The following is a 26,398-nucleotide window of genomic DNA, read 5'->3' on the forward strand; positions in this document are numbered from 1 at the left end:
AATTTAGTGAAGAAATGCTCAATTACAATTTGTTTGGCTCGAAGGGAATTGCCTCTATTTATAGGCTTCACATCCTGACCGCTGAGCTGCTGAGCTGGACCGCTCAGTAGCTGGCCAAACCCTTCAGCATGGGTTTGGTCCCTTGACCAAGTAGCTTAGTCACCTCCTTGTGCATGACTCACCAAAGCTAGTTGTGGGCTATGAGATGAGCTGCTTGTTCAGCAGCTTCTGACCGTGTTGACTGGGACGTGGCTTGGTGCTTGCTGATCTGGCCAGGAGTCTGGTTCTCCGCTGAGCAGCTTGGTTTGACCGCTGAGCAGCTTGGTTTGACCGCTGAGCAGCTTGGTTTGACCGCTGAGCAGCTTGGTTTGACCGCTGAGCAGCTTGGTTTGACCGCTGAGCAGCTTGGTTTGACCGCTGAGCAGCTTGGTTTGACCGCTGAGCAGCTTGTTCAGCAGCTTGCCAAGCTCGTGTCTGACCGTGTCAAGCATATTTCTGACCGTGCCAGGCCTAGTCAGGTGCTAGGCTGAGTGGGTAAGCATGTCCGCTCAGCTTCCTGGTTGAACAGTTTGGTCTAGGTCAGGCAGGTGGCCAGGTCAGCTCAGCGGGGCTTGTTCCATGCTCAGCTGCCTGGTTGAGCACCTTGATTTTCTTGACTTTTGTTGCTTTTTTACCATGAATCTTTTCTCTTATTTTCTACATTTTATTTCTTACAAAATACATAAAAAGGCAATACAAACACAAATATACCAAATTGTGATATTTTATACAAAAAGTATTGTTTTAAGTTGGTTTTTCTCAATTATGCTTAAGATAAGTGCCATAAAAGTGTATGATTTTTAGGTATGTTTGGCACTTATCACTTCTTTAATTTTACCTTCACTTATCACTGACCTATGTAGGTACCAAGAAGTTCCAAGACCTTATGGAGAAATCATGGCACTCAAAACCGAGGTCAACACCTATTATGTCCAATCCCATTGCAAAGAAAGAAGCTTGGCCTAAGCTAGGGCCGATTTGAACAAGAAATTTGGATATGCGGGTTCCTCTTCTCACCCACCACGTAGGAGGGCAAGTAATGCCACTTTGGAAGCAATTGTTGAAGAGCAACATTTCCAAAACCAACAACAAATTTCTTGCTTTCGTGGAATTACTAGCATGTATAGAATCTTTTGAAGCACCTATGGCTCTCATCCAAACTTCCAAGGTGGAACCTATGAGGAGCTTGTTGCTAACACTCAATGGTCGGAGGATAGATCACAAGGCCTTGATGAAGAAGATTGACCAAAGCAACAAAGTCGTTTTTCTTTTTATTTTTATTTTTATGTATTTGATATTTTGCAAAAACTATTTCCTTGTTTTCGTACCTTAAACTTTTTTATTTGCTTCCTTGTTTTTAATTTGAATTTGAATTATGTTGTGTGATTTAAATTGTTTTCAAATTGTTAGTTTAGTTATGTTTTTAATAATTTTCTATATTCATCAAACATCTCCTTTCAAAAACAATTGTTTTCACTGGCTTGAGGACAATCCATCATTTAAAGAGGGGGAACATGGTTGATGAATATGTGAAAATTATAATTTTTTGTAGAAGTTACATTTTTTAGAGGGTAATTTGTTTGTCCATAAAAAATCAAATACCGAATTGAATTTCCTAAATGAAATTAAATGACAAAGATTGCATGATTGAAAAAATACTAAAGCACATTTTTAATCTTTCATTGAGCAAAATGAGATATAAGCCTTAAAAAAATTTGAAAAATCACATAATGTCATAACAATAAAATTTTGTGCAAAAGGAAATTTTAAATTCGTGTAACATGATTGTTGCAAACAATTTATCAAATCAAAAGTGTAAATCCAAACCAAGTGAGGGAGTGAGCCAAAACACATGTCAAAAAGAGTGAAATCAACATTTGTTTTGTCTAATTAAACTTGTTTTAGTCTTTAGTTCTCTTAATTGCATAAGATAGATAGGAAAGGATCAAGACATGTTTATTCTTTAGTTGAACAAAAATGAACAAAATGTCTAACCAAAAATAGGATCATCCTTTGATAAGCCTTTTTGAGCCAAACAAAGTGAATTACTTTTTTTTCAAACTCATGAACAAAAAGAGCATAAATTTTTAAAAGTGTTTGATAAAGAATAAGTTTGGGGGAAATTGGTAGGCTTGACTTCTTGAAAATGAAAACTAAAAAGATTTTTCAATCTTTTTACAAAATTTGTCAAAAATAGAAACAAAACGAGATAGAAAAATACAATGAGAAATCCAAAAAGAGCCAAGGATCAAAAGCCAAAAGGTTGGGAAGAAATTATGAAAGAAAGCAAAAGTGAAGTGCTTAAAGTGAGAAATTTTTTGCTCTATTGCAATAAATTTGCTTATCCAACAAAAACCATGATTTTATCAAGCCTACCCTCATTACAACCGAAAACAAGTCCTTAGTGATCCTTCATTAAATATAATATTTAAGAGAATAGGTAAGACCAAGACCAAGTTTAAATTACTAGATTCAAATGGTTGAATATTGACTGAAACACTTACATCCCTTGAAAATTATGTGCACAATAAAACACTTTTTGATTGAAAATTAGTTGCTTTGATTTTGTTGCACAATATTTGATGAACATAAGTATAAAAATTGATGTTTGAAGCATTATGTGTGAATTTCTCAAATCTTGAAAAATCTAATTGAAAATTTTAAGCATGCTTAAGAAAAATTTGAAATCATGTCAATCTAATCATAAAAAATTAGCCAATGTAATTCAGATATGCTATATCATTTGTTTGAGTACAAACAAAGTCTTAAGTTGGGGGGATTTGATAAGTTCCAAAAATACCTAATTTTCATACACTTTTCATGGCACTTATCCTATGAAAATCATGCAAAACCAACTTAATTCAACACTTTTTTAGATAAATTGTCATATTATGGTTGTATATTTTTGTCCACCTCTTTTCCAAATCTTTGTGTGAAGTTTCTAGGAAAAATTGAAGAGAAGTAAAAAATCAAGAAATAGTCAAGCAAGGAGTGGCACTTAACTATTATTTAGTGTATTACATAAGGTTTGAAAATCATCTTATCATATTAGGACACTAGATAAAGGATTTAGAAATTATGTGTAGAATTAACCAAAAGTATAACACATAGCTTGTAATATTTTTCAAAATCATTTGAGTCTAGAAATAATTCCATGTTTCAAATTTATTTTCTTCTCGAGAATTTGTGAATATTAGTTTATGTTTCGTTGTTAATATTTTTATGCAACATAACTTAAAAATCATCAAAAAAGTTGTTAATAATTATTTTTGCTATAATATACCTATATAATCTTTTTTTAATGCAATTCCTTTTGGTTGGACAAAAGCCTATACTATACTACAATTGAATCTTGAAAAGAGTGTATGTGTAACATAGTACAGTGTTGACATCTCAATTTTATTTGTTGAATAAAAGATTCTTAAAAGCATAAGTTCAAACCAATTCATGGCTTATAACTTTGTACATAGGAATAATATGCAACAGAGTGCAATCCAATCAATGGATATTGTAAAGCAATTCTACGCCAATTCAATCGTGTCGGGGGAGGCAAGAACCAATAGATAAGCTTGGGACAACGGTAAGAGAGTGTACTATGATAACTACATGATCAATGAGTACCTAGGAAACCCATGGCCTCGAAGCCCAAATTGTGACCATGACCTTTGCACATTCCAAGTCACAATAAGAGCATCTTCTTCAGGGGAAGTAGACTTTCATGATGATGCTCAAGTGAGGAGAAGCTTATGCTTGCAAGGATTGGAGGTCAACCAAAGTGGCTCGCAACTAACTTATACTTTCTTTCATTTACATTTCCGCAACCAACATTTATTTATTGCTTTATTTTGTCTTCTTTATACCAACCCTTCAGAAGAAGTGTTATGGTTAACTTTTAACTTTATTCTTTTGTTCATTTTATTCTTTGATGCCAACCTTTCATAAGAAATGGTATGGTTAACTTAATAAAATGAGACCAACCTTTATGATATAGTTAAACTGAACCCGAAAAGGGAGTAAATAAATAAAGTCACCGAAGAAATAAGTTATTCATCACTCATCACTCAAAAATAAAACAAACTTGCAATCAACCAGGAAAACCCTTCAATAAAGTGTCACGTTTTCTTGTTGATGAGGGAATTCCTGGTGGTGGAAATCCCTTCTCAACAATAACAAATATTTTATTTATTATTATATACTTAAATAAATATTCATTCATTAACTTTACTTTTCATAAATAGTAAGCTTAGATATTTTATTTATTAATCTTGTTATTCTATAAATAATAATAAATATTCATTTTCTTTAATAGATAATGGACACAAAATTAATTGAAAATTCTTCTCCTCAACTAACAAAATATATTAATAATTAATGAGATGGTAGTGATTAAAATCATATTTGCCACTATTTTATGCAGAGTTGTGGCAACATACCAAGTAATGTATTCCACTTTCTTGAAATAGGTAAGCGAATAATGAAAAATATTTAACCTTCTTTGTAAACTTAATAATATTATAAAAAACCATTAAGGATTGTAGTGTACACAATCTTTATCGTACTTTCAACATCCTTCTTTGAAGATGTGTTGAAATATAACTATACTTGACTCTCTTATAGTGGGGATGACATACTACGATTAAATATTGCTTCTCAAGTTCAAACCTTCAAATAAAATACAACAAACCAAAAAACATTTTGAACCTAGAACTATACAGTCTTGTTTCCCTATTGCTCGGGATAAGTAGGAGCTAAATACAATCTTGTCAAACACTAAAATTTTAAAATAATAAATTTTTCTTCAAAAATTCATTGATAAATTAATAAAAAAATCATAGAGTATAAAATAGTGGATGCTATTAGTGAAGGTAACATCTAGAATAGACAGACGAGATACTAATATCTTCCTTGGTCCATAACCGACTCCCGGATTTTAATATTAAATTTAAAGACCAATGCGCTACAGAAGTAGGCATAAAGACAGTTTTCTATGTTTTGATCGCTAAAACAAAGTTTCATCTCCATCTAGCTGTGTATTCAGTGTTGATAAAAATCATAGAGTATAAAATAGTGGATGCTATTAGTGAAGGTAACATCTAGCACAAACAGACGAGATACTAATATCTTCCTTGGTCCGTAACCGACTCCCGGATTTTAATATTAAATTTCAAGACCAATGCGCTACAGAAGTAGGCATAAAGACAGTTTTCTATGTTTTGATCGCTAAAACAAAGTTTCATCTCCATCTAGCCGTGTATTCAGTGTTGAACCTAATATCGGGTTGCATAGGAGAAGAGTGATAAGTAAACCTTCTTCCTCTATGAGGCGTATTGCCGACGTTTGGGGCTTCGTCTCCCCCTGGAGGAATGGGACGTGCAAGTCCTGGAGCATTTGCAGATCGCTCCTAGTCAAGTGACCCCCAACTCCTGGGGGTTCATCCGAGCTTTTGAGATTATGTGCAAGGCGGGGGGCATCCCTTGCACATTAAAGTTATTCTTCTGGATGTTCCGCGTCGGCCATCGCACCAATACTGACGAGGACAAAGAGGGTCGCCATGGATGGACGTGTCTCCAATCTCGGCCCAGTCGGGGGTTGTTTACACCATTTTCATCGAATGAGAAGAAGTGGAATGGCGGATACTTTAGGGTGAATGTCAGGAAGGCATTCAACTCCTGGTGCTTTACCAAATCTGGCGCGCCACGATTTCCTTTCTCATGGAACGGGGACATCTATCAATGACCTTCCAAGGGTTTTCTAGTGGAGAATAAAGACTTATCTCCTGAAGAGGCGAAAGCTGCCGAGACTATGACCTACTGGATAGACGAGGGAGGACTTCTCCCTTGCTCCGTGATCTGCGATGAGGGTGGAGCTTTAGTGGATTTTGTTGGTGGGTGGGCTGGTCGTTGACTGTCTTTATTGTTTGATTTGTGTATCTCCTTATCCTTTTACTGATGGTTTTTTCTTTGTGTAGTCGAACTAAAATCCAAGATGAGTGAGAAATTGATGAGGAGCATGCGGTTGAAGAGGGTCGCCGACCTGGTTAAAAAGGATGTTGCTGCTTCTAAACGTCAGAGGACAAAATCCCCCGAGCCTCAGCCTATTGAGGGGTCTCCCAACCGGACAATTGTGCAGCCAACTTCAGTGAGGGGGGCCGCCCCGCTAGGGAGTCGTCTCTTCCTGAGCAGCCTGAAGACCTGGTGGACCAACAGTTGGCTCAAAGGGCTTCTGATCCGCCTCTTGCTGCATTTGTCGAAGCGGTTCCTCTCACTGCTCCTACTGAAACTCCTCTGTCTGTAACGACGAGGGTAGAGGAGACCGCCGCTGCGGCGGCAACCCCTTCTCCTGAGCAAGAAGCTGGAGTGGATGTCGATCGCCCCGCCAATCCAAGCAGGAAGAAAAGTTCTTGGGGTAGTCAAGATCGCCTCTCCATCTCTGTCCCCAAAGTGATTGACCAGGCGTTTATGAACACCCAGAGCAAGGAGGCTTTTGACAAGTTACCCTTGTCCGTCTTGTTGTAGCACGTGAAAGGGAACGCCGTCTATATTGCCTCTATCTAGAAGTACTTGGAGACTGAGGGGGTCTTAGAGTCGCGGGTCATGGATAGTTCGGCGGTGAAACTCCGGTCTCTTCATGAGGCGGAGAAGCAGAGGATGGCTGATCTTCACTCTGCAGAGAAGGAGGAGCTTGTCAAGCTGGGCGAGGTCGCCAGGGCCCAGGTAGCCGACTTGTCCGCCCGTGTGGGTTATCTGGAGAGTGACAAGATCAAGCTTACCGCCCAGGTGATGGAGTCTGAGGGGGTGGTCCGTGCTAAGGATCAAGCGCTCAAGTGGCGGGATCTTGAGATTCGTCATATGAAGGAGGAGGCTGCGGTTTTGAAGGCCCGTACTGACGCTGCCGAGCAAGAAAAGGCTGCACTTCTTGCGCGGGCGCGGGCACTGGGGTAGGAAAATGCGGTTCTCGAAAACCGGGTACAGGAACTGGAGGTGGGGCAGGCAGCTGTTGAAGCGGAAAAGTCTGCTTTGCTGGAAGACAAGGGTCGGCTGAGCGCCGAGAATGTGCAGCTGGAGAAGCTTTTAGGCGAAGCCACAATAGAGGCGTGGGAGAATGCCCAGGCCCAGCTGGCGCTGCCTTTTCCAAGCACTGATTGGACTTGGATGCAGCTGGGTGCCTATGTGGAAGATGGGCGCCTACTGGCAGCTGATGAAAATGGCGATCCAGCTTCGTTGCCTTTTCCTGGTCAAGATGGGGGCAATATGTAATCTTGTTTCTTTTTTAGTATCTTGTAATAGTTCCTCTTGAATGAACAGCTTTTGCGATTTGCCTTTTGTTTACATTCTGTATTCAAAATGACTTTGTACAATTGCCAAACGATTTGTCTTAAACAACTTTGAATGTTTGATGGAATCAATTCTGGATTTGATCGCCTTTAGTGTATCCGGTGAAGTGGGAAGTGATCCTGCTTCAGGCGGGCGAGTGTACCAGGTAAGGGAGGCGAAAACCGGCCCCTTGGATGAATGTAAAAAACCACGAGTGGGAAGTGATCCTCGCCTCGGACGGGTGATTGCACTAGGCAAGCGGGGCGAAAACCGGCCCCTTGGGTGAATGTGAAAAACCGCGAGGGGGAAACGATTCGCGCCTCAGGCGGGTGATTGCACCAGGCAAGGGGGCGAAATCTGGCCCCTTGGGTGAATGTGAAAAACCGCGAGGGGGAAATGATCCTCGCCTCGGGCGGGTGATTGCACCAGGCAAGGGGGGCGAAAACCGGCCCCTTGGTTGAATATGGAAACCATGACTAGGAAGTAATCCTTGCTTCAGGCAAGTACGTGCATTAGACAAGGGAGTGAAAACTGGCCCCTTGGGTGAATGTGAAAAACCGTGAGGGGGAAATGATCCTCGCCTCGGGCGGGTGACTGCACCAGACAAGGGGGGGGCGAAAACCGGCCCCTTGGTTGAATATGGAAACCATGAGTAGGAAGTAATCCTTCAAAACAACACAAAGTATAATACCTCGTAATCATATATATTTGAAAAAGATTACAAAAGGATGACCAACCGTGTATGGGGTTGTCGGTTAGGCATAAAATAACCGAAGGTTGGCGGCGTTCCAAGTCCTTGGGATGTCTTTCCCTGCCAAATCCTGAAGTGTGTACGCCCCTTTGCCGATCTTGCTGGTTATGCGGTAAGGTCCTTCCCACTTAGGTCCTAGCTTGCTTTTTACATGTCCTATATCTGCTCTCCTTAATACCAGAGTTCTTTCATCAAACTGGCGGGGAACGACTGAAGAGTTAAACTTCGCCACGGTTTTCTTTTTGATGATCTCTTCCCTCAAACGAGCCCTTTCCTAGATCTCTTCCACTTCGCCAAGGTTGTTTCTTAAGAGAGATTGATTCCCACCCTCGTTGAACTGAAGTGTTCGCTAGGTAGGTTCTCCTATCTCGACCGGGATCATGGCCTCCGCGCCGTATGTTAAGTTGAATGGTGACTCACAGGTCGTAGAATAGGGAGTGGTCCGGTACGCCCATAGTACGTGATGGAGTAGGTCTGGCCAATTTCCTTTCGATTCGTCTAGTCTCTTCTGTATACCTTTTAAGATGACTTTGTTTGCTGCCTCGGCCTGCCCATTAGTTTGTGGATGCTCCACTGAAGTGAAGTGTTGTTTAATGCGGAGGCCTGACAACAATTCTTGGAACCTTCGATCGACAAACTGAGTGTCGTTATCCGTTACTATGGCGGAAGGGATACCGAAACGAGTGATTATGCTTCGCCAAGTGAATTTTTGGATATTCGCTGAGGTTATGGTGGCCAATGCTTCTGCCTTTATCCACTTGGTGAAATAATCTATGGCGACTATCAAAAATTTCAATTTCCCCGTTGCTTGAGGGAAAGGTCCCAGAATGTCCATACCTCACCTATAGAAAGGCTAAGGCGCTTGTGTTGTGGTTAATTCCTCTGGCCGGGCTTTGTGGAAGTCAGCGAAAAGTTGGCAACGAGTGCATTTTCGAGTGAGGTCTGCTGCGTCCTTTTCCAATGTGGGCCAGTAGTATCCAGCACGTAACACCTTCATGGTGAGTGAGGCGGCGCCCAAGTGATACCCACAACTTCCTTCATGAATTTCTCTAAGGACATCCCCCCCCGATACAGTGTCCCCCGGACCAGAGTGTACCAAGAGAAACATCTGAGGAATCGTTGCTTCTCTTTTAAATCAGAGGGCAGGTTACCATGGAGGATGTATCAGATGAATGGGCCCGTCCAGTGGGATCTCCACTTGTTCCACTGCCATGACACTTGGGTAGTAGACTGTGCCCTGGACGACGGACCGATTGTTCCCGAGGCATTTGGTACTGGCGAGTTTGGATAAGATATCTGCCCGGGCGTTGCTTTCATTGGGCACATGCTGAATGGTTGCTTCATCGAAGTCGACCATGAGCTCTTTTAATTTGAGCAGATATTTCCCAAGGAGGGTATCCTTGATCTGGTATGCACCTGTAATTTGGGAAACAGCTAATTGGGAATCACTGCAAATTAATACCTTATGGGCGCCCACCTCTTTTGCTAGCTGTAATCCGGCGATGCAAGCCTCATATTCTGCCTGATTATTGGAGGTTGGAAATGTGAAGGTGAGGGAATGCTCGATGGTTACCCCTTGCCCATCCTCTAGCAGAATTCCAGCCCCGCTACCCCTTGGATTAGAAGATCCATCGACAAAGATAGTCCATACCTGCTCTCGATCGCCCTCTGGTGCGGTTAGTTCGGCCACAAAATCAGACAGGAACTGGCTCTTGACGGTCGTGCGAGGTTCGAAACGGATGTCAAATTGTGAGAGTTCTATTGACCACGTGATCATCCGCTCAGCCAACTCTGGTTTATGCAAGATTTGCCTGATTGGTTGGTTGGTTCTGACAACGGTTAAATGAGATTGGAAGTATTGGTGTAACCTTCGTGTGGCTGTCAACAATGCATAAGCCACATTTTCCAGCTTCTGATACCTCAGTTCTGCCTTGCAGGGCTTTGCTTGTGAAATAGACAGGGTTTTGTCCTTCTACCGTTTCTCGGATCAACACGGCTGCGACTGCCTCATCGGACACAGCCAGATACACATACAAAACCTCATTAGGCACTGGCTTGGAGAGAATAGGGGGGCGGCCAAATATTGTTTGAAAATGTTGAATGCCGCATCGCAATTGTCAGACCATTCAAACCTCTTGCTCTTCTTCAACAACTGGAATAAGGGAAGTGAGTATTTGGCGGCGGACGGGAGAAACCTGGACAACACAGCTAGTCGCCCATTCAACTGTTGAACTTCTTTGACTGTGCAGGGGCCCTCATGTCGATGATCACCTGGCACTTGGACGGATTTGCCTCAATCCCTCGACAAGTCAGAAGAAAACCGAGGAACTTGCTAGATTCCACTCCGAAGGTACATTTTTCTGGATTGAGCCTCATGTTGTACTTGCGGAGTTGTTGAAAAATATTTTCCAGAATGGATACATGATCTTCGCCGGGGAGGCTTTTGGCGATCATATCATCCATGTAAACTTCCATGTGTTCTCCAATCTGTCTGGCAAACACCTTGCTCATCATTCTCTAATAAGTCGCCCTAGCATTTTTCAACCCAAAAGGCATGACAGTGTAGTAGTAGGCGGCCTGATCAGTGATGAACGCTGTTTTCTCCTGGTCGGGAGGGTACATCGGAATCTGATTGTACCCGGAATATGCGTTCATGAAGGACAGGTACTGATAGCCTGAAGAATTATCCAGCAAATGGTCAATATTGGGAAGAGGATAAGGGTCTTTAGGGCATACCTTATTGAGATCCGTGTAATCCACGCACATCCGCCACTTCCCAGAAGGCTTCTTCACCAACACAACATTCGCCAACCAAGTGGTGTAGGTGATTTCGTGGATGAAGCCCGCCTCTAGCAACTCGGCAACCTTCAAGGCGACCTCCTTGGTCTTGTCAGTCCCCATTTTTCGCCTTCTTTGCGCCACCGGCTTAGCACCTTGTTTTGTCGTTAGTCGGTGGCAAACAAAGGAAGGATCTATACCAGGCATGTCTGCTGCTGACCAGGCGAAGAGGTCTCGGTTTGCCTTCAAAGATTCCTCCAGCCTCAACCTTTGACTTGGCGGAAGGGTGCTGCCAAGATAGACTACCTGTCCTAGGGATTGGCCCAACTGCAGAGTTGTTTTTCACCCTCTGGTTGTGGTCGAAAGTCTCTTTCGTCCACCCGGACATCCATTTCTACCATATGCACGCCCCGAGGTCTTTTGGAGGGGGGGCGTGCTGTTTGCTGAAGTGGGGGTGGAGGCTCATTTGGTAGCAACTGCGAGCTGAGTGCTGATCCCCTTTCACTATGCAGACTTGGAGGCTGATTGAGAGGAACTTCATGCATAGATGGGGCGTAGAGACGATCGCTTCAAGCCTGTTCAAAGTTGGTCGGCCAATAATGGCGTTGTATGCTGAATCGCACTGGACGACCAAGAACTTTGTCTGGACCGTCCTACTCATAGGGTGGTCGCCGATTGTTAGCCAAATCTCCACGTACCCCCTAGGGGTGATTCCCTAGCTAGAAAATCCGACCAATTGCCCATCATATGGCAGGAGATCGCGGTCATGGAGTTCCATCTTCTCAAACAAATCCTGGAAGATAATATCAGCTGAGCTACCCTGATCAATGAATAGGCGGCTAACCTTCTTGTTATTGATCTTGGCGGTGATGATGAGGGGGTCATCGTGCCCTCGGACGACACCTTCATAATCGCGGTCGTCGAATGTAATAGGGGGCGCTGATCTATAGCTCTGTCTCTGCTGGGAGCTCCTGGTGGTGACGTGCATTACCTCCCGTACATGCTTCTTCTGGGCGGCCCTAGAGGTGCCTTCGGCGGCAAAGCCTCCTGAAATAGTGTTAATATCAACTGGGCTCCTTGGCCTTCGGTTGTCTGCATGGTGCCTATCCGCTTGAGGTTGTGGGGTAGGGCGCTGTTGCTGAAATTGAGGAGGGGACCGCCTTTTCGAGGACTCGGGTCGACGATGTTGTGGCGATCACCGTCGTTGTTCCAAGCCCGCGATGAACCACTGTAAATGACCGGCCTGAATGAGATCCTCGATGGTGTCACGGAGTTGTGTGCAATCATTGGTCAGGTGGCCAAACATACTATGATAGTCACAGTACTTGGATCGGTCTTGTGGGCCTGGCTTGGTAGGGCGTGGGCGGGGAAGTTGGACGAGGTGGGTGGACAGGACCTCCTGCAAAATCCTTGAGCGGCTGGCATTCAGAGGGGTATATGTGGAGTATTTGGCCTTTTTAGGTAGTGAGGGTAGGTCGTGGGGGTGGTCGTGGAGTCTTGGCCGTTTGGCTTCCCGTGAGGGGTGATGTATTTGGGGCTCGGTGTGGGTGTGGATATGGTGGGTTTCTTCCAGATTGATGAATTGTTGGGCCTTGGAGCAAAGGTTTTCCATTGTAAGATCGATGTACTTGGCTAACTCTGTGCGGAAGAGACCTTCTTGAAGTCCCATAACGAGGACGTGCACTACGACCTCAGGGCTCAGAGTATGTACCTTCATGGCCTCGGTATTAAACCGATCTAGATACGCTCGGATGGATTCATTAGGTCCTTGGCGAATGCCAGACAGCGTGTACGATGACCTGGGTTGCTCTTTGCTTACCGTGAATATTGTGTTGAAGGCTAAAGCTAGAGTTTCCCATGTGCTGATGCTGTTTGGAGTCAAACGAGTGAACCATTGGAGAGCTGCCTTTTTAAGAGTCAGGGGGAAGGCTCTGCACATGATTGGGTCTGTCGCCTCGTGAAATAACATGGAAGCCTCGAAAGCGTCAAGGTGATCCTGGGGGTTCGCCGTACCATCGTACTGGTCCATATTTGTGGGGTGGGTGAAGTGTGAGGGTAATGGATAGGCCATAATGGTAGGTGTAAAGGGATGTCTAGCACCGCGGGAGTGGTGCGGGATTGGTTGGGATAGTAGGTGGGACTCGTTCGCTGACTCTTCACGGTTACTTTCATGAATAGGGCGCTCGGAGTGATCGCCAGGGTTTATCTTAGATTGGCGAAGTTCTTGTATTACGTCAACCTGTTGATGGATGAGCCGCTCTTGGCGTTCCAGCATCTGGAGGAGGTGTTGGGTGGTTGGTTGTTGTTCTGGAGTGGTATGGTGACTTCGGCTGGCCTGATGGGATGGTTGTCTTGGTGGGGGAAGGATACTTGGGGCAGGGTCAACTTGGCTGGTAGATAGAGCTCGGTTTCTTGTAGTCACCATGGTGTGAGTCCCCACAGACGGCGCCAATGTTCTTTCCTAAAACACAAAGGTACGGAACGATAGTTGATCGGTTGCTCAGGATGGAGAGGAGGAAGAACGTTAATGTAACAGGATGATGTAGAAGAGCTGGACCCGCCGGTGGAGGTACCTGAAAAGGTTCTCCGACGATCAAGTCAGTATATGAACTTGGGTGATAAGTGTATGGGAGTATGAGAATATGAGGAGTGAGAGCAATAGAATAAGTAATGCTAGAGAGTAGAGAGATTCAGGTACTTCCTGTTGGTAGGGACTTCTATTTATAGGGGGAGAGTTGACTTTGGACTTTTGGCAAGTAGTGTAGTACGTAGCCGACCAAGAGTATTGTCGGGGGCTGCTTTTCCCGTGTCAGGCGGTCTGCCAGGACCGTACTCTGCGCTGCCTTATCTTTTAGCCTGTGACCGGTTTGGTAGTCGTTCTGCAGTTTGCATGTCGTGTTGGCAGGTGGGTTGGTGAGGTACAGATGGCATGCCAGGAAATGTCTCCAAGTTCAACTCTTGTGGGCCGAACACACGAGACCTACCTCGGCGACCAAGCATGTGGGCCTTTGGATCGCCGGGTAGGAACAGTTGCCCCCAGTCTATCAGGATGCTGGGCGAGCATGTTGGGAGACTCTAGACGAGCCTCACATGACTTGGATTACTTCCTGGTGGAACACTTCCTATAATAATTCTCAATATGTCATAAATTGAATCAAAGAGTTTAGTGTGGGATGCTATTTCTCAACTTTGTGTACTTTTGGTATGTTGTTTTAGTTAATGGTCCTTTTGGAGAAATAGTTTTAATTTCTATGAGGGACTTCTCGACAAGTTAATATAGTTTTTCATTTTTGCAATGCGTGAACTAAAACAATATTAAATTTATAAATCTTAGCATGCTATTCAGTTCCCAAATAATGGAGTGTAAATTTTTGTTTCATTTCAAAGTATGTTTAGAATAGAGTTATAACCTTATATAATTCTATTTAATCTCATTTCCTTCAGCATTATTACGTTCTACCCACCCTAGAATTTGGGAACTACTAATCCTAGTTAAATTTGGGAACTAATTTACGAGAACAAAACTCTCTCGACAGTTGTTTGCACAAAACTTGCATTCATATCCTTGCGTAAGAGAATAAAGTTATTTACCATTTGGGTCAATACATGTCGATGATGTGACATATTTGATGTTAAGGATTGAAACTAGTGAAAAAGGTTTTATTATCTTTTGTGATGTCTATCGACTTGTAGCAATGACTTTTGAATTCAGATTAAAAAACTTTAGTTTTTTATGGAAAATACTCTCACAGTCAAAAGTGCAAACAAATCTTATAAGACAGAATATTAAAAATATTTTCTATCCAAAAACAAAAAAAAAAATCAATAGACTCTAAAATGGGAGATTAAACGAGTTTGGAGTGTAGAGGAGTGTATCACGATAACTTAAATTTAATCTTCATAACTCATGTATGAGTTAAATTTAACCACTAAAATATTTGTCCAATTGTAATCTCAATTCTATTGTGATCTCAATTCTATTGTGGTATCAAATAAAAGACTTTTTCTATATCATTCTAAGGGTATGATTAAAGTCAGTTTTTCCTCAAAAATTAAAATTTTCTTCTCCATATAAACAATATGAAATAACCAATATGTAGTAAACATTATTAGTAACAACTTACACACTTTTATATGGAGAAATTATGCTCACATTTCTTTAAGGTCATATTTGTTATTTTAAAAGATTGATTGACATCTTTATTGTAGGTCAATATAATTTCAATACCACTGTTAGCTAGCAAAATATAATCACTTCTTCTAAATTTGAAGAGAAGATAAACCTCTAGATTGAGGTATCTTCTGAAGTAAACTAAATATTCTTACTAAGCCATATTTTAAATGTTAGTGAAATATGGATTAGTAAGAATATTTCTTAGTTAAAAAGTTTAAACCATATATAACATGATATATTTGTACAAAGTTAAATATATTTTCTATTGATATTTCTTATTAACATATTACAAATTTTAGTTCCGAATGTAAAAGAATAATTCAATAGTTAAGTTATTACAAATTTTAGTTCCATTCTACGGGTATACAAAAACTTACTCATACCCTACATGAAAGAAATTAATAACATTAATTAAGAAAATAAAAGTAAATTTGAAATTCTAAAATAGTATATAAAAGATTTACTGAAGTTTGTTAACATTGTTTACCATAATAAACACAAATTATAGGCAAGAATCGAGAAGCAAAACTATTATGTGGTATTGGAAATGTAAGTATAGTTTCATAATTATTTTTATCTAATTTATTGAATATATAATAAGAGACAAAATCATCATGTTATATCACATGTTATGTTTTGTTGATGATAATGTTTAAATTTGTACTCCAAAATTGTATTTGGGATGCAATATTGCAATTTTGGGAATCTCCACAACTATGTTGCACACGCAGTTGTGGGCTCATCACCCATATTCTCCCACAATTTTCGTAATTGTCATAAACACAACATAATCACAACCAAAATTTAGAACCAGATTAACGAATTGAGGTATATTAAGCTCATACTTTACACGTGATGTTTTTTTTTATTTTGAACTACATTCAAGATAGAATAGTATATTTAGTTGTTAGCAATGTTTAAAAATTAAAAATAGAAAACTTTTATCTGTTATTTTATTCATTAGATTGCAAGACTTGTATAGCTCGAAACTCTTTTTGTATAAACCTTAGCAACTCAAACTTATTCATAGTGCTAAACTTGTTCAAGCTTTTTCTAGAACTTTGTATCTTGAAGGCATCAATATGTAATACTGCATATAATAGATATGATTTAAAATTTTAAATGAATATAAATTTAAAATATACTATAATGTAAAATTTAATGTGTATGTAAGAGTAAGAAAGACTTACGTGTTACAATCAACATTAGGGTCAAGAGGAAGTGATATAGTGACGTTGCACAATTGAGGAAATTGTTTCAATTGGTCAGGGTTAATATCTACTCCACTAACAGCTTGTTTGAAACATTCAGATATATCCTTTCGATTTTGTGTAGAATTAGTTCTTTGGACAATTGTAATAGTTACTGAACCATAGAAAATAGATGATTTTTGACTGTCAATAGCTTGAAAAAATGGAACGCAAGATAATAAAAGTGATGTAGCCTCAACATATTATATATCATTGATCGACTTACATTGGATGCTATTGACAATATGGACAAACCCATCATTGACAAGAAAATAACGGCCATTTTTTTCTCCATCATCATGTTCTAAATGTCTAATTTTCTTTTAATATCTCTTGCAATGATATTGTGATTAGCTGTTGGGTGAATGTCGCAATTTATAGCCAAAATGTTTTACAACATTATGAGGATATATTAATATTTGACTAATAAATATAAATTGATTAATTTTTTGGATATACATTGATTTTTCTAATTTAAAAGTCTATCACGTATTTCCTATCTAAGTTTTAATTAGAAAATGATTACTTAAATATACTTATACGTTAATACTTCACTAATAAATGTTTATTTACTAATTAGTAATTATTTGTAAAATTAAAGATTGATACTTTAACAGAAAAGTTTACAATGGGTAATTTGATCAAGTGAGAAGCATTAGAGGGATAAATACACCCTTATAAATATTAGAGGATAAATCACCAATTACATAAATATTGAGGAGGTAAATTAAATTTTTCCTACTCTTTATTAATATACACATTTACTTTAAAAGATTTTCGATATAAATTTTACTCGACATTTATATTTACTTCATAATCACATTTACTCATCTCATCATTCTTTTGTAATATGTTTATCTATTTATTTTCCTGATAAAATTATTAATTTACTAAAAAATCACATTCTATAATTTATGGTTTAAAATAACTAGAATCACAAACATTCAAAATGTGAAGAAAAGTAAAAAGTAAAACTTAAAAGACGAGTATTTCAAAGAGTGAGAAAATAAAAATTAAATCTCGTATAAGTTAAAATTTTAAAAAAGATAAAGTTTAAATATGGAAAAATTATAGATATATATAATGGATTTTTTGGTTGAAGCCATGTAAAAGGTAGAGAAAAAAATTAAAAAAATATGGATTAAAGTGATCTAATTAACTAAATAAATACGAAAATAAATAATAATAAACTAAAAAATAAACTCATTTCAATCAAATATAAGAAGGTTAATGGTTTGTTACACTAACTAAAAGTAAAAAGCAAAAAAGAATTAAAATAAGGATGTAGTAGAAGAAAATTATTCTAATATATATTTTTGAATTAGGATAACCAGTTAATATTTTTTAGGAAAACAAATTTACAAAAACTTCATATTTACTAAGGTTGTCAGGTCCTGCTATAAATAGACCATGTGGGTACTAATTTGAAACATTGACAAAAGCAGAAACCACAAGAGAGAAACAAGAAAGAATCCCTAGAGGATAGCTCGAATTTGCAGAACTTCTCTCTTCCTTTCTAATGTCAGATGCAAGTAACAACTACCTTTTCATCTTCTCTTTTTGTTTATTTGAATTTAATTTTTAATATCAAATATTTTATTTATTATTATATACTCAAATAATTATTAATTTATTAACTTTACTTTTCATAAATAGTAAACATAGATATTTTATTTATTGAACTTGTGTTTCTATAAATAATAATAAATGTTCATTTTCTTTAATAGATAATGGGCACAAAATTAACCGAACATTCTTCTCCTCAATTAACAAAATATAATAATGATTAACGAGATGATAGTTACTAAAATCATATTAGCCATTATTTTATGCTGAGTTGTCACAACATATGAAGTGATGTATTCCACTCTCTTGAAATAGGTGAGCAAATAATGAAAATATTTAATCTTCTTCGTAAACTTTATAATATTCTAAAAAACCCATTAAGTATTGAAGTGTACACAATCTTTATCGTGCTTTCAACATCCTTCTCTGAAGTTGTTTTATATTTGACTCTCTTATATTTAACCTAGAACTATGCAGTCTTGATTCTCTATTTCTCAGAAAAACTAGGAGTTAAATACAAACTTGTCAGACACTAAAGTTTAAAAAATATCTTTTTCCTGATAAATTAATCGAAAAACCATAGAATATAAAATAGTGCATGTAATTAGCGAAGGTAACATCTAGCACAGACAGACGAGATGCTAATATCTTCCTTGACCAGTAACTGACTCCCTAGTCTTAATTTTAAATTAAAAGACCAATGCGCTACAAAAGTGAGCATAAAGAGAGTTTTCTTTATTTTGATCGCTAAAACAAAGTTGCATCTCCATCCAGTCGTGTATTCATTGTTAAACCTAAAATCGGGTTGGACACTACTTTTTAGTGTTACTTTGTAACAAATATCAACTTTTTGTTAAGTAAAAGAGTTTCTCGATTTATCTTAATAAATTACTAGAAACGTATTGATATGTGAGTGAATAAACAAATATTTTATTGAGAAAGAAATACTGGAGAAAAATAATTAATAATACATATAATTCAAATTAAAAAAATAAAAACAATATGTTTGTAGAGAATCAATTAAACTTTTAAAAAACATGTTGTAGGGATTTTATTTATATAGAAAAATCAATAAATTTATATAATTATATATTAACATATTTTTTACAATATATTTTTATTCTTTAACATTTTAGCTATCCTTTACGCTAATATAGTAACAACTTATATAATTATGTCAAAATAAGGTTAGCCGATAATAAAAAATAATTCAAAATTTGACCAACTAGTCCAATATATAGATGCCTATTAATAGAGGCCATCTTCAACATCATTCAAAACATTCTTCTTCCATAATTCAAAACACCTTCAAGACTCCATTCTTCACTTCTCCTCACTAGATATTTCTAGGCACGGTTCTAAGATACTTTCTAGGTAAAGTTTTGTAATTGTTTCTTTGAATTCAAGAGGAGAAAGGAGATGACAAATGTGATACAAAAATATAATTTTATAATCTCATTTGGGTCCAAAAGCATTTCATCCTTGGATAGATAGCTCATGCTCCTACAAATTGATTTGGATTATGGTGTAATGTTATTTCTTTTCTTTATTTGTATCATATTTTGATTTTAATACATTTAAGTGATTACTTTTGGTTAAGTTTTGATTCTTTAAGAATTTCTTAATGCATTTTTAGAGTTTTGACAAGTGAACTAATAAGTCTTAGTTCACTTGTTGTTGAAAGAGTTTTCTTGCTACTTTATTGAGGCATGTTTCTGATTTATTTATTTAATGACAGGTTGACTATTTGCTCGCCATCTCGGCTTTGTTGGAATAAATTCCAACTCCGGTATAATGGTTTCAAGAATGTTTCTTTAATTAAAAACTTAGCTTTATTGAATTATTAACAATTTCATACCATCTCGGCTTTGTTGGAATAAATTCCAACTCCGACATAATGGTATGAACTTAGCAATTTAACACGAATGATAATGAGTGAAATTTATTTTCTTTTTCATTTATTAACCAAACTACTTCCTTATGGAAGGTTGTTAAAGAAAAAATAAATAAAGCAATAAAGTTATAATTTAACTGTACCACTTCTTTTGAAGGGTTGATATAAAGAATTCAGAATAAAGCAATAAATAAATGTTAGTTGCGGAAATGTAAATGACAGAAAATAAATGTTAGTTGCGGAAAATAAAGGACAGAAAGTAAAAGTTAGTAGTTAGATCACTCACTATAACTGTGTATTTTTTCATTTCACAAAGATACAATTTATGAATTAAATTTCACTTTGATTCAAGGTTTCTTTCTTTGTCAACAAATAAAATTTATAAGTTAAGGCTTTACTATTTTACAATTGCATCTCTTTCAAGATTCAATTGCAGTATAGTATAGGGTTATGTCGAACCACAACGAATTGCCTAATAGAACATTAATATAAACATGTTATATTACTAATAGTGTTTAAACATCATTTTGTTTGATTTTGTTTATGAAATATTAACAAGTAAATAAACATAAACAACTAATATGTACAAATTCTTGAGGAGGAAATTGGTTGGAAGTATGGAATTATCAAAACTTAACCAAATGTAATAACTTTAAATGAATTGAATTCAAAAGATGATAAATTAAAGAGAATAAATTACACCATAATCCAAGTCAATTTGTAGGAGCATGAGCCATCTATCCAAGGATGAGATGCTTTTTGGACCAAAATGAGATTGCAAAATTATCTTTTTGTATCTCATTTGCCATCTCCTTTCTCCTCTTGAATTAAGAAAGAAACTACAAAATAAAATTACCTAAACTACTTTGGAGTATAAATTCGCCAAGAAAATTACAATAAGAAGAGAAGAATTCAGTTTAGAGAGAGTATGAGGAATGAAGTGTATGTGAGAATGTGAATTGTTGAATTAATTTTGCCTTTGAGGTGCCTCCTATTTATAGGAGTTTCTGCCAACTGCCAAGCTCCTCTCCTTGACCGCCAAGCTGCTGACCAAACCCTTCAACACGGGTTTGGCCATGGCCAAGTAGCTTAGTCACCTGCTTGGGGCTGACTCAGCCATGCTAGTTATGAGCTACTGGCCCAGCTATTGTGAGCTCATGCATGATGCCATGGTTGCTTGGTGGCTAAGTCAACTTGATCAAGTTGCTAGGTGCAAACCGCCAGGCACTTATGTGGCACCGCTAAGCTGCCAGTTGATCAGCTTTGACCATGTTGATGGTGATGTGGCCTGGTGCTTGCTGATCTGGTCAGGTGTGTGGTTCCAAGTTGGGCAGTCCAGGTGATCCACTAAGTTGTCTGCTTGAGTAGGTTGGCTTGTGCCAGACTTCTGTTCTAACCGTGCCAGGTTGGGTCTGAAAGTGCAATGTGTCAAGAAAGCACTTATGTTTGCCTATGTTTTGATGAAGACAAAGGACTTAGTGAAAGCTTAAAGACAACTCAACAACTCAACATTCCAAAGATTCAAGAGCTTCATGTCTAGACTAGAGTCTTAGATGTGTCTTAGTTATTGAGTCTAGGTTAGGTAAACCTAGATGGAAATCTCACAAAGTCTAAAAGCTATCATATCATTTACATGAGACATGCCATATAGTTTATTATATGTTCATGCATCAATCATACATGTTATTTGTTCATTTTAGGCATAACATAAAGGTAAAACATGTACAGTGGATAAGCATAACATATAGGTTGTTTACCAACTAACATCTTAACTAAAAATATGTCAGTTAATCGATTAAGTGAATCTTTAATCGATTAACGTGAAAATAGTTTGTAACATTTTTAACAGATAACTGAAAAACAGATTTCAGTTACTCTCTAACAACCCGTTAATCGATTAACATGCAACATTATCGATTAACTGGGTGAAAAACAACTTTTCTATATAAACTATTTTTTCAACAGATTTCATATACGATTTANTCGATTAACATGCAACATTATCGATTAACTGGGTGAAAAACAACTTTTCTATATAAATTGTATTTTCAACAGATTTCATATACGATTTTATACATTCATATTAGAATTGCTAAGTTGTGTTTTTTCATGTTCAATGTATGTCATATAGGCAGAGAGAATTGCATGTGAGATTAGAGTGGGATAGTATTATGCTTAGGATTAACATGTCATCCATTGCATATTATCAAATGTGTTCATCATCCTATCTTGTTCTTGCATGATTCTTTCACTACTGTTTAGAGATTTCTTAAGGGTAGAAATTACATGTTCTTCACGATTTTGATCTTATACATGTTCATAGTAATTGTAATATTTGTATAGGGTTTATAGCTTGTTCTTTCTTGTAATATTTGAGCTATTTTAGTATTTCACATTACTCCGTTTTTTGTGTTGTTTGTGTAATAATGAAAGTCATCTATTGGTGTCGTACCACCAAAGAGATCAGAGAGTCTTCACCAAGAATTGGAGGGCTTGAGTTTAGAGCATACTCTTGGTTGGGGCTGGATCGTAGGAAAGGTTTTCCTAGGCGATTGGGTAAGGTCAAACCAAGGTAGAGGTTCTGAGAACTCAAGAAGGGAGTGTTCAAGGTCTTGTAATTGGAAGTGTGTTTGTAAGACACATTGGTTTCAATTTTAGTGAAGAAAATCTCCCGGATCAGAGGGGAGGACTAGATGTAGTTTTGCAGTAGACTGCAAAACGAACCAGTATAAAAACCTTGTTGTAGGTTGTTGCTTTCCCTTATCTCTTTACTGTTTTTAGTATCTTTGAATTGCATATTGTAGCTGATATTTTGAATATAGTATCACTGCCACATAAAGATCATTTGTGTTCAAATATATCTGCTATATCATTTCCGTATAATCTGTAATTGAGCAGTCAACAACTTCTAATTCTGTGCGACTTAATCGATTAAGTTATACCTTTAATCGATTAACTGAGCAATTTTCCAGAATAGGCTTTAGTGCAAATAGCGGTAAGTGGGAACCACGACACCTATTCAACCCCCCCCCCCTTCTAGGTGTATTCTATCACTAATACCTAACATGGTCTACCAGGCCAGGTTGGGTCTAGGTTAGCTAGGTGTGGGTGTGGTCCAAGCTAAGCTTCTTAGTGAGCAGCTTCAAGTTGACTCCATATTTTTCCACATAGGCCAAGTCTTGTTAAGTCATGCTTAAGGCTAAGCACATAGCTTGCCATGTCAAGCTTAAGCATGTCATGTGTGGATCATTTTGGCATATTTTGAGCATTTTATTTGCATTTGATTAATTCTTCTCTTTTTCATCAAAATCCTACAAAATATAGTATAAAGAAATACACAAAGCATATATACAAGATTGTGATATTTTATCCAAAAAGTGTTGAATTAAGTTGGTTCTCTCAATTTTGCCAAGGATAAGTGCAATAAAAAGTATATGAATTTTAGGCATTTTTGGAACTTTATCAAATTCCCCCAAATAAAGACTTTGTTTGTCCTCAAACAAATGGTAAGGTACATCCGAAATAAAATTTTGGCTAATTCTTAAGATATGATTGTCATTATTTCAAATTTTCTTAAGCATGATCAAAAAATGTTTTCATTGAGATTTTTCATGATTTGTGAATTTTTACACATAATGCTTCAAACATTAAATGTATGCTTTTGTTCATTAAAAATGTGCAATAATTTACCTAAGCAAATATTTTTCAATCAAAAAGTGTTTCTGCACACAAGTTCAAAATTGGAACTTTAAAGGGGTAAGTGTTTCACTCAATTTTTAAACCATTTGATTATAGTAATTTGAACTTCTTCTTTGTCTCACCTATTCTCTTAAATTGCATAATCAATCAATGATCACTATGGTCTTGTTTTCGGTTGTAGTGAGGCTTGGTTTGGACAATCATGGTTTTTCTAGATAATCAAGTTAAGTTCAAGTAAAAAGAGAGCATTTTGTAAAGTTTTCTCAATGAAGCACTTCCCTGTACTTTTTTCCATAATTTTCTTTTCCAACCTCTTCGATTTTTAACCTTGGCTTCTTTTTGGCTTTTCTTTGTATTTCTCAATGTCTTTTTGTTTTTCACTTTCTTTTACAACGTTTTATTATTTTTTAAAGAGATTGAGGCACAAGTTTAAATACTTTCTTTTTAAATACATTATGCTCGCGAAATTTTAAATGAGGCACAAGTTACTTTGCCACTATAGAAAACGAATTGCTAGCTATTGTATTCGCATTAGAAAATTTTAGCAGTTATTTGATTGGGGAAAAATAATTATTTTTATTGATCACGCTGCAATCAAATTTGTACTGAAAAAACCTGACTCCAAGCCACGGTTAATAAGTTGGGTGCTCCTCTTGAAGAAATTTAACCTTGAAATCCATGACAAAAGTGGGAAAGGTAATCTTGCGGCAGATTATTTGTCAAGATTAATCAATGAAGAAGTCACGAAAGGAGAAAGAGAAATATCTGAAGCATTTCCAAATGAAAAGCTATTTCTCCTTCAAGAACGACCATAGTTTGCTGATATAGCCAACTACAAGGCCTCAGAAGTTATTTCTGATCATTTCAACTATTAGCAAAAGCAAACATTTCTCCAAGAAGTCAACCATTATGTTTGGGATGAGCCATATTTATTCAAAGAAGGAACTGACGACATCAATGGAAGATGCATTGATTCAACCGAGGCCCAGAAAATTATATGGCATTGCCATAACTCGGTGTATGGAGGGCACTATAATGGAGAAAGAACTACTGCAAAATTCCTCCAATCTGGTTTTTTCTGGCCCTCATTTTTTAAAGATGCCAAAAGCTATGTTAAAAAATGTGATGCAAACGAAATGAAATGTCGTTACAAAATATTTTGGAAATAGAAATTTTTGATTGTTGGGGTATTGATTTCATGGGCCCTTTCCCATCATTTTCGAACGAATACATCTTGGTGGCTATTGACTATGTTTCTAGATGGGTAGAAGCATTAGCAACGCCAAAAGAGGATAGAAAGACGGTTATAATTTTTGTGTAGAAAAATATTTTTACCCACTTTGGAACACCGAGAGTGCTTATAAGTGTTGGAGGGTCCCATTTTATAAACTCCCAATTGCACAAAGTTTTAGAATTTTATAATGTTAGACATAAGGTAGTATCACCTTATCATCCACAAATGAATGAGCAAGCAGAGGTATCCAACAAAGAATTAAAGAGAATTTTAGGAAAAAAAAAACAGTCTCTTCCTCAAGGAAAGATTGGTCACAAAAGTTGGATGACACTCTTTGGGCATATAGAACTGCATATAAGTCACCAATAGGCCAAACCCTATATCAACTAGTTTATGGCAAAGCTTGTCATTTACTAGTTGATTTGGATCATAAAGCCTATTGGGAACTTAAGTTTATAAATTTTGACTTGAATGATATAGGAACAAAACGAAAGAATCAACTACATCAATTAGAAGAAATGAGGTTCCAAGCATATGAATCTTCAAGATTTTATAAAGAAAAGGCTAAAAAGTACGATGACTCCAAAATCCAAAGAAAATATTTCTATAAAGGTGAGAAGGTACTCCTGTTTAATTCAAGACTAAAACTGCTTCCAGGTAAATTCAAGACCAGATGGTCAGGGCCATTTGTAATAAAAGATGTTAAGGAATATGGAGCAGTTGAATTGGAAGATCCAAAGTCTCAAACGACTTGGACAGTGAATGGAAAGAGGTTAAAAGCATACTTGGGTGATGAATCAGGCTCCATCATTGCAATTGCATCAGAATAACCTCTACAACTGGAACAGGTGTCAAGCTATTGACATTAAACGAGCGCTTGCTGGGAGGTAACCCTGTAGTTGGTATGTTTTAATGTTAATTTTTATGTTTAATTAAATTTGTGTTTAAATATTATATTATTCATTAGAAAATTTCATATGCATCAAACATCTCCTTTAAACCAATTTTTCCATTGGCTTGAGGACAAGCCATCATTTAAAGAGGGGAAACATGGTTTAATTCATCTCAACTTTTTTAAAAGAATGTTAATAGTATATATATGATTGTATAGTTATTTAAAAAGTAAATTGATTGTCCTTAAAAACTCAAAAAAAATTCAAATACCGAATTCAAAATGGCTAAATGAAAAAACTTGTGGCATGATTACATAATTTAAAAATGCAAAACATATCTTGACTAAAGCTTTTATTGAGAAAAATGAGATATATGCTAAACCTTTTGTGAAAAAAATCATATAATGTCATAACTTGAAAAAAAAATCAAATGAAAGTTAAAATTGTGTAACATAATCTTTGCAAACATTTTTTAAATCAAGAAGTGTAAATCTTAGCCAAGTGAGGGAGTGAGCTAAACACATGAGGATTAAAGTTAAATCACCATTTGATTTGTCTAATTAAACTTGTTTGAGTCTTTAAATCTCTTAATTGCATAAGATTGATATGAAGTGATCAAGGCATGTCATTTCTTTAGTTGAACCAAATGGCCAAAAGTCTAACCCAAAATTAGGATTATCCTTTGATAAGCCCCTTTGAGCCAAACAAAGTAAAACATTTATTTCAAAATATCCCATGAAACCAAATTTGATAACAAATGTTTTAAAGAGAGCATTAAAATTTTAAAGGATGTTTGAAGGAATTAAG

The 26,398-nt window shown here is 37.2% G+C and overlaps 1 protein-coding gene and 1 long non-coding RNA gene across 2 annotated transcripts in view; both read right to left on the reverse strand.

The window, feature by feature from the left end:
* LOC109349958 lies at positions 11,597-13,156 on the reverse strand. The gene is made up of 2 exons (XM_019591076.1): positions 12,125-13,156; positions 11,597-12,019 (listed from the first exon to the last, which is right to left on the reverse strand). The coding sequence occupies exons 1-2, from the start codon at positions 13,154-13,156 to the stop codon at positions 11,597-11,599; spliced, it is 1,455 nt and encodes a 484-aa protein (XP_019446621.1).
* Positions 13,212-26,398, reverse strand: part of LOC109342328 — a 14,380-nt gene continuing 1,193 nt past the window's right edge. The window contains exons 2-3 of the long non-coding RNA XR_002107050.1: positions 18,541-18,543; positions 13,212-13,342 (exon numbers count right to left, since the gene is read on the reverse strand). This is a non-coding gene — a long non-coding RNA (uncharacterized LOC109342328). The remainder of the gene's footprint in view (positions 13,343-18,540; positions 18,544-26,398) is intronic.

This window comes from Lupinus angustifolius, chromosome LG01 (assembly GCF_001865875.1).
Source record: "Lupinus angustifolius cultivar Tanjil chromosome LG01, LupAngTanjil_v1.0, whole genome shotgun sequence".
NCBI lineage: Eukaryota > Viridiplantae > Streptophyta > Magnoliopsida > Fabales > Fabaceae > Lupinus > Lupinus angustifolius.

Excerpts from the sequence above, each read along its gene's own strand:
- LOC109349958 (XM_019591076.1), bottom strand. The coding sequence starts at position 13,156 with ATGCTGGAACGCCAAGAGCGGCTCATCCATCAACAGGTTGACGTAATA. Across the intron at positions 12,020-12,124 it reads CCATCGAGGATCTCATTCAG|CAACAGCGCCCTACCCCACA; the intron begins GCCGGTCATTTA and ends CCTCAATTTCAG.